General features: G+C 36.9%; 1 protein-coding gene across 9 annotated transcripts in view; it reads right to left on the bottom strand.

The window, feature by feature from the left end:
• Positions 1 to 16454, bottom strand: part of OSBPL9 (oxysterol binding protein like 9) — a 168671-nt gene that overhangs the window by 10810 nt on the left and 141407 nt on the right. For all 9 annotated transcript variants that reach the window (XM_005678430.3, XM_005678429.3, XM_005678431.3 and 6 more), the window contains 5 exons: positions 13740 to 13830; positions 12325 to 12429; positions 9496 to 9655; positions 4253 to 4365; positions 4003 to 4121 (listed from right to left, as the gene is read on the bottom strand). In XM_005678430.3, coding sequence (XP_005678487.1) covers positions 4003 to 4121; positions 4253 to 4365; positions 9496 to 9655; positions 12325 to 12429; positions 13740 to 13830 — 588 coding nt within the window. The remainder of the gene's footprint in view (positions 1 to 4002; positions 4122 to 4252; positions 4366 to 9495; positions 9656 to 12324; positions 12430 to 13739; positions 13831 to 16454) is intronic.

Below are 16454 nucleotides of genomic sequence, written 5' to 3'. Positions count from 1 at the left end.
GTAGAGAAAAATGAACCTCAAATGGGTGAGAAATTTTCTCACTGCTCCGTTGTTACGTGGAATCCAAAATCGGCTCTGTTTGACTTTGAGGGGTGGGGTCTACAAATATCCCTCTCTACTGTTGCTTCTCTATCATCATAAGTGCCTAAGGAAATTTATCTACTGGATCTGTGTACTTATGGATTTGTGTCCTCAAGTAAACAATGAACTTCAGGAATGCAAGAACCATACTTATTTGTACTTGCATTTCAGCTACTATTACAAACTAAGAAATTTTTAGTAAGTAACTGAGGGAGTAAACAAAATGAAAAAGAGAATAACGATGAGATTCTACCAACTCTTTCTTCAGGAGGCTGGGCCCATGAAGAAAAATGCTGAGGGCATGGGAAAGTGGCAGAGGGGAAAGTAAAGAAAAGAAGAACCCTGGCGGTCCAGTGGTTAAGAATCCGTTTGCCAATGCAGAAGACAAGGGTTCCATCCCTGGTCCAAGAAGATAAGATTCCACAATGCTGCGGGGCAACTAAGCCTGTGTGCCACAACTATTGAAGCCAGCGTGCCCAAGGGCCTGTGTTCCTCAACAAGAGAAGCTGCTGCGATGAGAAGCCCGTGCACCGCAACTGAAAAGTAGGCCCCACTCACTGCAACCAGAGAAGAGTCCATGCACAGCATCAGTGATCCAGTGCAGCCAAAAATAAATACAAGATAAAAACTTAAAAAAAGAGAATAAATTGAAATATCGGGGGAAAGAGTAAGAAAGGTTAAGATTAATCAATTAAGAAAAGGAGAATTTCATTACAAATAGAGGAAGAGTTTTTGAAGTCTGTATCAGAATAGACATTATTCATTATGGCAGTTGAGCATCATAGTAACCAAATATTTCTTTAAATGTAGTATTTACGGCAATATTCAAGAACCTGTGGTAAATGCTATGGAAGCAGCAAAGGTTAATTGAGAGAATAATATCAGCACTTAACTTTTAGGTAGAATGTGATAAATACTGGGCTTCCCTGGTAGCTCAGATGGTAAAGAATCTGCCTGCAATGAGGGAGGCCTGGGTTTGATCCCTGGGTTGGGAAGATCCCCTGGAGAAGGGAATGGCTATCCACTCCAGAATTCTTGCCTGGAGAATTCCAAGAACAGAGGAGCATCCAGGAGATGCGCAATGTACTCTGGAAAGTCAGGAGAGGCAAAAGATCATGCTCTGTTTGGGAAACCAGAATGAGGGCAAAGCTGAGAAACACACTGAGGTGGCGCTAGAGAAAAGCCTGAGAGAGTAGGCTACCACAGAGGGAAAACATGGAGCCATGGAGACGGTGGGGGGGGACAAGGGGAGGGCGGGCGGCAGAAAACGAGTGTGACAGGGACTCACCAGTGGATCCGTAAGGCTGCTGTATATAAGAGGAATGACAGAACACAAGAGCCTGCAAAGAACCCCTATGGGTCAGATATTTAGAATGTTTATTATTAGACTCCTGAGTTTAAATGTTCCTCAGAACACCTATATTTACAGTGTAAATATGCTTCAACTGGCGAGTAAGCTTGGTGTAATTTTCTACCACTCTTGGAGAACACAGAGATTATACATTACTAAGTAATACTACAAAAGAACAAGACAGGGCTAAATATCTCAATATATAAACAGCTCTTGCAAATCAACAAGAAAAAGATTACTACTGCCAGCAGAAAAATGAACAAAAGAACAGAACATGGAATTTGAAAAAGAAGACATTGCCAAAGACCATAAGTTTGACCATAAGTTTTTCCCTCCTTACTTAAAATTTTTCTTAAGAACTCTCATTGAACAGATCTTCATTGTTTTTAGCACTATCTGGATACATGCCATTATGTCAAGTTGCTGAAACACTGATATAAGTGAGCTGGGCTAGGCTGTCTTTAACCTGGGTTCAAATACTTATTTTGGTGTGAGGAGGCCACAGAAAATTTATTCAACATCTGAAAGTTTCTGTAAAAGGAGGATAATTATATGCCTTGCTTAAGTCTTAAGACTGTTTTGAAGACCAAGTGAGGTAAACCGGATGTGACTATAGTAGTGTTTCCAAACAGTATGATGTATTTGGAAAATAACTCTTTTTAGAAAATATTTAAAGTGAGAAGATATTATTATAAATAGGAAAATGAGATACAAATTTAAGGCATTATTGTAATAATACTTTGAAATGCACAAGGGAATCAAGATTTCACAATCTGCTGACAACCACAACCGTGTATGCCAATGAAGATTTTGAAACTACCTAGTAAGTTAGCAAAAATTAACAAACTTTTAGTGGCTAAAAAACCCAAACATGGAGCATATGGCAGAGGAAGCTATGAGAGGCAAGAATTACACATCTGACTGCAGCACATCCTCTGGTTGCCTGTGCATCTCCCTACTGGATGAAGTTTGATTCAGTTCAGGTACAGGCTATAGGTTGCTATGAGTCACAGGGCCCTCCCACACCCCAAGGGGTGAATGTAGATTAATCTAAACCAATCTATTAACCTCCTTTGCCAGTGACTGGCTTATGCATGCACTGGCTGAGCTTGGGTCAATGGGATTCAACTGGAAGTCTGATGGGTCACTGTGGAAAATGATGTTCTCCCTATACCAACAATAAAATTCATGAGGAGAATTATTTTTCCGGCCTCTTTTTTTTTTTTTCTCTTTTTTCCTGCCTCTTGACATACCTGCATAAGGATGTGATTAACTGGAAGTGTGGCAGTCATTTTGCAATGATGGGAAGACGGGTCTGAGTGTGAATGTCAGCATGCAAAGGATGGCAGAGCAGAGAGATGAAGGGACCTAGATCGTTTCTCACATTGTTGACCCACTATGAATTCATCAATCCTGGAACTACTCTATTTCTGGACTTCTCATTTCCTGAGATAGCAAAACTAGTATTGTTCAAGATACAATTAGGTGGCTCTTCCATTATTGGAGACCAAACCCAACCAAGGTAGAAGGTGTAGAAAAGAAATATAAACATCAATATCTAAAATGAAGCCTTATTTCTCAAATTTGAAGCAACAATTCTGCTCCAACAATTATGCAATCAATCTAACGCTCAATGAAAAAATTCTAGAGGCAAGCTCCTGCAAATATTCTCTTACCTAGAACTTCCCCAGAAAGTATGTTTGTTGCACAAATTAATGCTATCCTTGTGCTTCTGTTCTTAAATTTGGGGTAAAAATTTTTATTATACATACTTACTAGAAAGTATTATGGTTTAGTTTATAGATTTTGAAATCTACAACCAGATTAGAATCTCAGTTCTGCCACTTAATAGGAAGGACTTAGCCAAATTACTTAATCTCTGTGAGCTTTAATTTCTCATCTATAAAATGAAGTTAACCACCACCACCAATTCTGCAGTGCTATGGTGAGAATTAGGTGAAAGGAGAAGGCTTCTAGCAGAGTGGCAGGGATATACACAGGCACCTATATACCAGTCTCCTGTATCAAGCAGGCATTCTGTTTAGAGCAAGTTTAAATTCAAATTCAAATCCAGAACCATAATAATTTTATGGCTCAATGTATATCATACAATTTCCCATTCATTACCTGTTCCAATATCCATTTTGCATATGCAAAACCCAAAGGCTATAGAGGAAGGAACCTGCTCAAGGTCACAGAGTTAGGTAATAGTAAAAGTTGGATGTAAGCACAGATCCTCCAACCCCGAGATCAGAACTCTGCTCATTTTGATTCTATGCATACTACACTGCTTTGCGTTTTGTCCAACTACTAACCAAGCCCAATACTACCCCACGCTTTCTCCCAATAAAATCCAAACCATAATCTATACATACTATCCCTAGGAAATTACCCTAGTTTTACTTATGTTATCTGTTTATAAAATTTTCAGTTTACTCAGGTAAATATATAAAAAGACAACAGTATAAATAGAAATTACGTCATCATACTACATGTGCAGATACACTCACCATACAATCACTGAGAATCTACATATATACATTAACAGCAAAACCAAATTTCATTCTTACCTTCGTAAGATCCATTCCAAGTCTAACCTGTGACAACAGATGCATGATAACACTCTTGTGCTCTTCCACCGACCCTGCCTCCCCTTCGTCATCTCTATCATCATGTGAATCGAACAGGTCTAAAATAAAACGAATCTTCTTAGACTGGTGTTACACTGGGCCAATCTGCGCTGTTACCAGTATCGTAAATAATTTTTTTCAAACAAATACTTTTAAGGAAATCAAGTAAAAATTCTCAAAGGCTGCTTACCAGCATCGCTTGTTCCATTGGACATGGAAGAATTAAGTGATTCCGTGGTATCTGGACGCTTTAGACTATTTCCCGAGCTGCTGTGTGTCAAGACTGAGGCAGATCCAGAGGAACTAAAAAATATTAATCACCTTCTTAAGCTTTTTAAGGAAGCAATTTAAAATCACAGTAAGACGTTAACCTATAAAGCTACTTAAAACCAGTATATGCAGATAACTGACAGAAACAAACTAGACCTTTAAAGTTAGCTGGTTATATACATATATATGCTTGATTCTCTCCCCATCAGCTTCATGTTTTTTGCATGGTGTAAGCTCACATGTTGAAAGGCCATGAAAAATTAGTAAGATTTTGCCTCTTCATATAAATTTAAAACTTGAATTCATTTTCCAAATTTGTTTCCTTGCATAAATGTAAGTATGTCGTAATTCTTGGCAACAATTTCCAGAACCTCAAAAATGATAAATCTATTAATTAGTCTCAGAAAGATGTTATTTTTGAGATCCTTTGAAAAAGCTTACACAGGTTTTTCCTAGTCAATAAAAACCATATTTGAAATTAAAAAAATAAAAAAGTACATTAACTTTTACAAGTAAATTTATGGTAAGTGGTATTATGAGCTGATTAACAGGGTCTAAAGAAAGCTCCCTCTATTATATAGCTCTGATCATAACCTACCCAGGACTAGTATTTGTACATTAATAAAAGAATGATCTAAGTTTACTTATTAAGGGTAAAAATAGAAACCAAATTTCTCATACTGCAGATATTATTTATAAAATGGTACACACATTAAAGTCTTTTATTGCAAATTTATAGATGCAAAACACCACTGTTCTTCAGTTGCTAAGTTGTGTTCGACTCTTTTGTGAACTCCATACTATAGCCCACCAGATAGGCCACTCTGTCCGTGGGATTTTCTAGGCAAGAATACTGATGTAGAATATCATTTCCTTCTCCAGCAAAACACATTATATATTCTAATTTAAACATAGTTTGCCTTGATTACTTTCTTTTGATTTCTTATTTAATGATAAGTGTGATATTTTTAAAGAGCAATTTTAGGTTCAGAGCAAAACTGAGCAGAAAGTACAGAATTCCCATATGTACAACTTCCCCACTATCAACATACTGCACTTGGTAGTACATTTGTAGCAACTGATGAACCTACATGACATGGCATTATCACTGAAAGTCCATAGTTTACAGTAGCGTTCACGCTTGGTCTTGTACATTTTATGCATTTTGACAAAAGGATGTCAATAAGTGCTCATCATTGTAGTTATTGCAGAGAATAGTTTCATTACCCTAAAAATCTTCTGTGCTCTGCCTGTATCAGAACATGAGTTCACAGAGAAGTTATCATTACGACAGGTCTTTAGAAACTGAACGGCGGGAAGGACTTAAGCTTTCAAATTCTCTTCCTTCAGGGAGAGAAACTGTAGATAGAGACTCGAGAGCTAGAAAACTAGTGGTAGCGGCTGATGACCAGCAGGTGGCACACAAGCTCAATGCCTACAGACACGAGACAGACAGCATCAGTATAAGAATGGTGGTGATGGTGTAATTGCCAAGTTGAGTCTGACTCTTGCGACCGCATGGACTGTAGCCTGCCAGGCTCCTCTGTCCATGGGATTTCCCAGGTAAGAATACTGGAGTGGGCTGCCATTTCCTTCCCAAGGGTATCTTTCTGACCTAGGGATCGAACCAGTGTCTCCTACATTGAAGGTGGTCTCCTGAATTGCAGGCAGCTTCTTTACTGCTGACCAACCAGGGAAGCCTAAACATGCGAACAGGGTCAGGGGGGCTTCCCAGCAGTAAAAGAATCTGCCTGCAATGCAGGAGACCAGGTTCGATCCTTGGGTTGGAAAGATCCCCTGAAGGAGGAGATGACAACCCACTCCGGTATGTATTCTTGCCTGGAAATTAGACAGAGCCTGGCGGGGTAGTCCATGGTATCTCAAAGAGTCAGACATGACTGAGCACTCCCCATTCCATAAGAAAATGGAGACCTTGAGCCAGCATAGTCAATCTGAAGGGATTTAAACTCCATTAAAAAAAAAAAAAGTCAACAAACACTGTGCTGGCCAAATTAAATAACTATAGTCCCTACTAGTTTTGGAATCTAGATTAAGGCATATAAATAAGGAAGCATGAAGGTTCATAGATCATATGTTTGTTATGAGGTGGGTACTGGGAGAGCACAGAGAAGGAAGTTTCTAAGGAGAAAAAAGAAATGCCTATGAGCCTGCAGGTAACTTTGTAAACATGCCTATTACAGGTACAACAGGTAAGCAAGCATTTAAAATTTAAGGAGTACCCCTAAAACGGCCCAGAGGCTATCAGTGATGTAGTAAGGAGGCTAACCATATCATCATCAAGCTTTTAATAAATATAGTTAGGTTTCTAGAGGATACTCAATTCATTTTGATACTCAATTTGTACTATGTTTCAAGTAATGGCTAACGTCCCATGAAGGAGACTTTCTTTAATTCTTTTTAAGGAAACAATGATTTAACACTTCAGAAATCAATAATAATCTTTATTTTGGAATTTCCTCCCAAATGCCTGTTTTCTTTTAACCTATTATAAAAATTCTTTTTCAAAATTAAAGTGAAATTTTTATTGGCAAACTGTTAAATGCTCTTGTAATAGTTTACTGCCCACATATAAACATTAAGAAACCAACATGCTAAACCTCTTTCTGCTAAACTAGTCTTCTTGAATTGTGGGCTCAAATCTCTCTTCCTCTCATGTTTGTAACAGTATGTATTCACCTAATGGCATATATTTTACGTTTCTCACATTCAAATGTTGAATTTGATCTACTATGTAACAAAACTTCCCGAATTAATATAGTCATTTTCCTTATTAATTTTGAGATTCTGAACAGTTATGGTACAATTACACATGATACTGTATTTCTCAGTTCATGTGCAAACTTAAGAGAACTGAAGTGCTACACAAGATTTCTTATTAAAAGAAACCAAGGATCAAGGTCTAAGTTTGGCTGATGGTACTCAGCTTGGAAATTCACATATAATCTGTGACCAAATCCCAAATTCCAAATCTGTACTGTATTTCAAAGCAAACCCCAAACTGCAACAATAGCACTTACTCTTAAAAAATACCCAACAAAAAGCAAGCCAGTTACATCTACAACAAATATAGAAACATTAAAGCAAATAAATGTTAATTTGCTTTCTGTAACAGCTATCGCTTACGGCATACTTACTATACATGCCAGACGTTACTGTAAGCACTTGATTGACATTACTGTCATCTACGTGTTCACAACAACTCCTTGAATTTGAAACTATTATCATCCTCAGTTTACCAACAAGGAAACTGAGGATTACACAGGTTAAATAACTTGACCAAGATCACATACCTGTAAAGCAAAGCAGATTTAGAACCTATCATTTCTTTCTAAGATTCCAGAATCCAAAGTTGAATCACAGCAACCTATATACTACCAGGGATAAAAAGGACTTTGCTGACTGGCTATCAAAGTGGGCTTCTCTGATAGCTCAATTGGTAAAGAATCCGCCTGGCACTGCAGGAGACCCCAGTTCAATTCCTGGGTCGGGAAGATCCGCTGGTGAAGGGATAGGCTACCCACTTCAATATTCTTGGGATTCCCTTGTGGCTCAGCTGGTAAAGAATCTGCCTGCAATGTAGGAAACTAGAGTTTGATCCCTGGGTTGGGAAGATCTCCTGGAGAAGGGAAGGGTTATCCACTCCAGTATTCTGGCCTGAAGAATTCCACGGATTGTATAGTCCATGGGGTCGCAAAGAGTGGGACACAACTGAGTGACTTTCACTTTCTTTAACTATTATGTAAGTGACTTCATGTGTAAAGAAAGGCCTTTTCTGTACAATGGAACACACCTAGCTTTGATCTGACAGTGTAAAATAGGTCAAATATCTCCTAATAAAAGAAAATCTACCATCACTGCCAAAATCTGCCTACTTTGTATCTTTGGAGTCCACATGCTTCCCTCCATTCCTATGCTATGACCGTAGCTCAGGTTATCAACATTTCTCAATTTCCTACCCAGCTTTGGCTGGTCTTCCTACACATAATGCATTCCCACTGTACTCAATTCTGTTCAATTTAGGCATATTTTTCTTATCTATTTTTCTAAAAGGTAGACCTGACCAGCAGCTGCCATCACTTGCGAGAAAATGTTCAAAATTCATAAAAGGCTAAAAGGACTCCTTCATGACCTGGCCCTTGTCAACTTCTCCTGTATCCTGTATCTTCTTAACCACTCCCCACAACTTATAACCACTCAGCCATGCTCACTAGCTTATAACTTCTCAAAGAAACCAAGCCCCTGCTCCCCACAGGCCTTTCTTATTAGGGTTCCAGCTCCATGAGAACAACATTTCCCATTTCCCCCCTCCTCTTCTCACCCCCATGACCCTTCTCTCTCATCCATGTCTCATCTTAGGATCACATTCCCTCCGTCCTCCGTGAATCCTTTCTTGACTTCTCAGAACTTCAAAACGCTCCCAATTCTTCCTGGGCTTATTCTTACAAAGCATATTTCACACTACATTATAAATGTCTGTTTTCCCCATAAAAGACTATGTTCCTGAGGGGAAGGATTGGCCCTTGTTTCACTTCTGTATAAGGTGGCGCTAGTGATAAAGAATCCGCCTGCCAATGAAGGAGACACAAGAGACATGGGTTCAATTCCTGGGTCTGAAAGAGCCCCTGGAGGAGGACATGGTAACCTGCTCCAGTATTCTTGCCTGGAAAAATCCATGGACAGAGGAGCCTGGCAGGCTTACAGTCTATGGGGTCCAAAGTCCTGAACACATCATTCCTCTACCTGGCTAGTACAGAGCCTTACTTATAGGTACCTGAATACCTTCACTCTAATACAAAACTAGTAGTAGTAACCTCCCTCTTACATGAATAATTCCTAGCATCCTCACTTTCAGTGGACCCTCTCCTAGTGTTGGTTCTACAGAAATAAGGCCCAAAGTTCACCGAACAACACTGGCATGTTACCACAACTGATGCTAACTTATTCCATTTGAATTAAATCAGAAGTAAAATCAACATTCTCACAGAACTAGCCTTGCTCAGTAAGTCAACTGAAAATAAGCTGTCTTTTACATTTTTTCCAAATAATTTTTAAAGGAGCTTGTCATTAACACCAGTTTCAAAATCAAATCACATTTTTAAAAATCAGGAGACTCATTTCAATACAGTTAGTTCACCTACTCACTCTATTAAGCGCTTTGGTGATGAGCCACTCTGATGAAATTCATCTGCATCATAGAATTCATCTTCACTGCTAGAGTAAGAGAACTCTGGGACTGTGTTTGGAGACAAGTTGACATGGCTTGGAGAAGTCAGACTGCTACTAGGGGGTGAGTGGCCACTGCCTAGAAAGTTAAAATAAGTTTTAAATTAGACAATGTTGGTAATAGAAAGGAAGATATTAGGAAGATGGGGTCAAAGCAGACCTACTAAAATCAAGAAAAGATTTAAGTTGGCAGAGAAGTCCCTAGACTATTTGTAAAGAAAATCAACATTTAAACTAGACAAACAAAAAGGCAAATCACATTACAGAATGGGACGCAGCCTTCTAAATAAATGAAAAAATGCTATGTCCCTTTGATAATCATCTGGGGTTCATTGCTTAGTAATAAAAAATAACAATGAAAGTATCAAACAGAACAGTGAAGTATTGAGAGCAATTTAAAAAGTATTTACTGAGCATCTAAGGACTCTCAGGCAATTTATGCCAAACTGCTACCAATGTCTGGTGGAGAGTAAAGTCACTGCTGACAATTTAAAAGCCAATGCCACACTTCCAGAAGAAACAAGAACAGCAGCAATAAAAATGAATCCAGAGCCCACTCATGGATTTTTAGCCCATTCCACGGTCTACACTTCAACAGTTAACAGAGCACATCCACCTGCCACTCTCAGTTACCATGTTCACAAAGATATTTTTAAAACATAAACACAGAAAGTTTGCTGCCTAAATAGGCAAAGCTTATTGTGTGAATGCCAGAGATAGTTCATCTTAGCAAATGACTTTACTCCCCACCCACCTGCCCTGCTCCATACCAGCAATTAGATGGGAAATAAATTTTCCCTAATTGAAATAAGGGGGAAAAAAATGACAGAGAAAGGAAGAAAGAGACCAGGAAATACAAATGATTAAGTACTATGCAAACAGTCCTGGCAACCACACAAAACTGAAAATGTATTCAAGAAAATGAGTTAGAATGGGAACTGCAATCCAAAGAACTGAGTTTTCCTTATGAGAAAAAACATGTTTTACGTGTTAATGACAGAGATAAAGGAAAGAAAGATGAAGAATTTAGGTTGAAAAATCAAACGACATAAACCACAAAAGATTTCTTTAAATCCAGCTACTCTAAAATGTTATATATTTATAATGCCTCCTGGAATAATTTATCCTAAATTATTTATCATTATTTATAACTAATTAATGACTCTAAACTTCATGTACATAAAAAATGCGAACTTTTTCAAAGTTGTAACTAGTATTTTATATTTCCAAATGGATGTATTTTAGCTATTTCAAAATTCTAACATAATTCCTCCTTATAAAAAAAGAAACACAGATACCATTTTTAAAATGGCAAAGTGTAATGATATACAGAAAAAAGTCAGCCAAACATTTCAACCTTATTATTCAAATTGCTTATCATCACTTAAGTTTCAAATAAGAGCGCACTTGCTGTTGCTTGCTTCTTTTTGAAAATTAAGAAGACATATGGTTCAGGCTGTTAAATATTAAAAATCCAAAGTAACAGCATCAGCATCTTTACTAATTCAAATTTCATACTGGGCTAAAAATCACAAGGTAGCTTTTCATTATTACACAGGAAATTCCCACCAGCAAAGAATCTGTGGAGCAATAGCAGGGGCTCATCTCCCATGTCCTTCACGTGGTTTTGATTTTGGCCTCCAGGTGTAATAGGGACAAAAACCAAGTGCTCCCTTGAGTTTGGTTCAACTGATAACTCAACATCAACCTGATTAGTTTTAAAATAAGGAATAAATCTATACTAAATTGATAGCATCCTTGTGAATCAGAGAAAAAAATAAAGACCAGGAATCTAAACAAATTAAGAAAATGCAAATTAAATCAAGTATCCTTTTATACTTATAAAACTGGTGAAAAATGTGACGGATAAATCTATCCATAAAAATATATTATGTGCCTGAGTTTTTGTTCAAGAGTATTCCCTGAAACACTGCTTATAATAGGAAAATACTGCAATCAACCTAAATGTCCATCACAAGGAAAATAGCTTGAGCAGCTTTAAAAAGTATGTTGCAGACCTAAGTGTATAAACACAGAAAGCTCTCTAAATGGTTCTCGGATAAATGAAAATTGAGAAAGTCACAGAGCCATATGATCTCATTTAGGTTAGAACAAAAACAGCAATAAAAGTATGCAATACAGGTAGACATGTACATACATGTATGCAAACAACAAACAGTAAAGAAGATTTATAGCTTTTGTTCTCATACTTCTGTATTATTTGATTCCTTTATAATAAGAGAGTATATAAATCTAACCTGAGCAATTTTTTTTTAAAAAGCCAATACATATCTTCAAAATAAATCTCAACAAATACACAAAATTCTGCAATCATTTATTTCATATAAATTATCACTTCAGTTCAGTTCAGTCGCTCAGTCGTGTCCGATTCTGCGACCCCATGAATCGCAGCATGCCAGGCCTCCCTGTCCATCACCAACTCCTGGAGTTCACTCAAACTCAAATCCATCAAGTCAGTGATGCCATCCAGTCATCTCATCCTCTGTCGTCCCCTTTTCCTCCTGCCCCCAATCCCTTCCAGCATCAGAGTCTTTATAATTATTATTAAATGTCTGGTTCAATCACAAAGCTAACCATACCTCATAGATGGAACTATTAAGGTAAAACTAAGGTATCTCCAACGCAAAATATACCACCTTTCTTCAATGTTTTCCCATCAGTAATCAAACACAAATCTCAAATGTTAATGGGCAGTTATGAGAAGTAAAGGAATCACACAATCTGTACCTGTACTATTTGGTGTTGGAGTCTGATGATGTCCCAAGGTTGCTAATACAGGTCCAACTGGTAGAGAAGATGGACGCTGCTCTGACTTACACAACTGAGTAGGTTCTAGGAGATTTAAGATGTGAAATAAGTGAGAGAAAAAGCCAAACAAATAACTACAACTCTGTGGAATTCAAAATCTTAAAGACCAGTAACTTTTGGGACTGTACTCCAATAAGTCACTTTTCATGCTGCTACTCCTTTCTGATGCCCTATCCTCTTTAAACTCAATGATGGTAGGCTACTGAGTACTGAGACACTAGGTGGGATTTCAAAGACTAGTCAAGATAAGACAATATCTTAGTACAATTGCTCTGTACAACCAGCAAATGCTTCTGATGATAAACTGTTTCCTCCCCAAGGATGGGCTTCCCAAATGGCTCAGAGGTAAGGAATCTGTTTGCCAATGCATCAGACCTAAGAAATTTGGGTTTGATCCCCAGGTTGGGAAGATCCTCTGAAGGAGGGTATAGAAACCCACTCCAGTATTCCTGTCTGGAGAATCCCATAGACAGAGGAGCCTGGTCCATAGGTTGCAAAGAGTTGGACACGACTGAGCAACTTAACAGGCACACAGCAGGCACCCGAGGATTAAACCACATGTAAAATCTAAAATGTGGCACATTACTTCCTCTTTAGTCTCATGAGATATTATGCTCCTAATTTTCTCCTAAGGAAAAAAAATTCCTAAAAAGACCTCACATACGTAAGTAATTTTAAAAAGATTTTTTTCCCCCAGTAAAATTTCTGACAACTTCATCACCAATGACAACATTTCAGCCAACAACTGAAATTTTGGATACCACAAAAAAGTAAAAGGAATCAGTGGGTGTTGGACCTAAGCCCTCCTTTGCCAGTTAAAAAAAATATATATTTATTACTCTATCCTTAAAAATACACATGTGTAACTAATCAATAGGCATCAAAAATTTCGTTCCTCGCTTTCTCATTATCCTGAAGTCCACCATAAAGAAATCACTTGTATAATTCAGAGTTATAAAGAATACACAAAAACAGAACATTTCTGGGTTACCTTCAAGTAGATCAAGGTATATTATGTTTTCCTTGGTAGCCATGAATCCTAGGTCATAGGATTCAGTCCTATCAGCTAATCCAAGTTAATCATGTTTGTCTTCCATCTCACTTTGAAAACCAAAACCTTTTGAATTGTGTTTTAAAAGCTCCAATCCCAAAAATAGTATCATTTTTTTCCAGTTCATTTTTGGCTGTATTTGTGTGTGAGATTCCTTTTACTTATTTAAAAGAAAAGAGAGAGAGAGAGAGAGCGCTCTTCAAGATTACTACAACTGCCATTAAAAATTTTTTTTTTGTCATTAATGAATCTGTGAAACATTTTTCCAAATACTATACTATACCTGGAGGTAAGACAGTCTGGGAAGGCATTGTGTTGACCACAGGTTCCAAGGGACTAGGTTGATATATGGCATCCACAGGATTAATAGTACTCTGAGGTAAAGAAGCACAGTATAGTTATTTTTATTGTAATTACCCTTCTGGTGTTGACCCTCTCAAATGTATGAAATGCCCACATTTCTGACAGCAAAGTCTTGGGAGCAGCAATACAGACATGTTGGTCAAATTTCAAGGAGGAAATAAAACAACTTTACTATATAGCAGGCTAAGAGTTCCTTATAAAAAAATTTCTCAAAAAGCATAGGAAGGAGGAAAAATGAATGAATCTGTCACATACAAAGGTGAAGCCAAACAAAAACACATGAAAAGAGTTGTAGAATGGTTTCAGGAAGCCAAAACAATAAATTCTCAATTCAACTCAGTGCTTCTCAAATTTTTAATTCAACACAAATATCAAAGTGGGGAGAAATGCTCTTACTTTGGAATTAATGAGCATTATACCTATGACGAGCTAATATACTTGCACCACTATAATCTTATCTTTACACCCCATACTATTGCCACCTTCCATCAATGTGTATTGCACTGTATAGGCATCTAGTTTTACAGTCACTAAAGGCAAAGAAACGTATCTCCTAATCGGTTGTTGGGGGGAAGAAAGCTTTTTTTTCTGGAGGATTTAGAAAGAAAATACTCAAACATGTAGTTACATTTGAGAGAGAGAGAGAGAAAGCCTAGATTTTCTGACTCCAAGCCAAGAAACTATTTTGCCAGCATAATGGTATTTTAAAAACAAGACTCCACAGCTTCCTGATATTTTTTTTTTTTTTTTTTGGAGGAGGGTGAGATTTTAAACCAAGGTCTTTGCCAAAGTAAAGTTTAAATCCACCATTTAGAAGACTACATTAGATAAAAACCAAGAAATAAAATCTTAAGTTCTTCAGCGTTCCTTGATCTGGAAAACTAAACTTCAAATATGTATTAGGTAGAGCTTATAACAGAAAATACTAAAATAGAATTAGAAAATATGTATTTTACTGATGAGTTTCAAAAGCATTTGTGAAAATTTAAAAGCACCTAACAATGGAAATTGAGATAATGGGAAAGTTTCTTATAGCATTCTTATTTAATACCTAAGTTAACTTTTTTCTTAAATCCCCTCTCTGTATATAGAATAATCACTAAATCAGATCTCCTAAATTAAGTAATTTAAACATAAGAATTCTTTCACAACAGTCTATCTACCATAAATATTCTAGGCCTAGGAAATAAAGGACACAGAGAAGAAACTCTGAAAACAATAATTAATAATTTATAAAGTGGGGAAGGTTCCAAACCATTAGGAAAAGCACAGAAACAGAGACTCAGAACTTGAATTTCTAGAATCCTTGCTCTACCAGTGACCTGGCAAGTCTAATCTGCTATGGGCCTCACTTTCCCAATGTATAAAATGAAGAAATATCTGGATGCTATGGTCTCTAAGGGCTTTCTGGTTATTACTTTAGAATTCTATTTTCAGATACCAGGCTGGGCCATAATAACTAAACAAGTGTCTCAATAATCCTGGAGCTGTTCTTAGAATATATTTCTTACTTTTACATAGTAATTTTTCTCTAAAGGGACTCAGGTGCTTTAACAAAGGCAAAATCCCACTTCTAATACTTTGAGCCACAGGAACAAGAACATGCTGCCTCTTTATTCTCACCTATTACATTAATGTCAGTAAAATTTATAAAGACACTAAGAAAATAACTTTGGAAAAATGGACCAGAATTCTATCTTTTGAATGCAATGTTCCGTTTTTCAAAAGCCCAAGATTAGGCTTGTCAATCCCACAGAACACTTTTAGACTTTTTAAGATGTATGTTAAAGGTACCAAATATTTCTTGCTGTTGTTGTTAACAGAAAATACAACTATTCTACACATATCTAACAATCTGTGATCAATCAACTTCAGGCTAAAATATGTCAAATAACATTCTACGCTTTGCTTTAAAAGAGAACATGAAGAGCTTGAGAAGTGCAAACAAATGACAATCCCGAGCCCTAATCTGTTAACATTAATAAAGTTCATGCAATACAACACAAAATATATTAATTATATATACATAATGTATGTATAGCTAACATTTATTGAGTACTATGTGCCTACTATCTTACAACAACCCTCTTGAGGTAGAAGTAACTTTTCTTTATAGATGAGGAAAAGAAGAATCAAAGGTTAAGTAACTTGCCTGTAGTCACAGCTAGTAAGTGGCAGGGCTAGGTCCTAGCAGTCTGGGTTCAAGGCCTAAACCATAAACAACTCCTTTAAAAAAATAATAAATAAAAACTCTTAAGGAGAAATGCTATGGTCCCTACTTAAATGATTCAAATATGTCTGTTTTCTATAAGTTGAGATTTTCTATGAGTATAAACTTTCTAGATGTTTTTAAACTGCAAATAAACAAACATTTTTGGTATGCTTTATAAAACTGTTGTTTAACATAATAAAAAGTAATTGATGTGCTTTGAGGGAAAAGAGATAAAAATAACTGCCATAATTAATTTTCCTTAAGGTATTAGGGAACCATGAAATTCTAGATAACTTACACAGTCTTTTTCCATGAGGCTTATAATCTTAACTGCTATCTCAGGAAGAGGTATGTTATATTGTATTGTGTTTATATCACATAGTTCTATTAAATCACCAGGGCTCAAACCCTGAATTCATACTG

The sequence above is a fragment of the Capra hircus genome, chromosome 3, assembly GCF_001704415.2.
Source record: "Capra hircus breed San Clemente chromosome 3, ASM170441v1, whole genome shotgun sequence".
NCBI classification, from domain to species: Eukaryota; Metazoa; Chordata; class Mammalia; order Artiodactyla; family Bovidae; genus Capra; species Capra hircus.
This window is presented reverse-complemented; position numbering and strand designations above follow the sequence as displayed.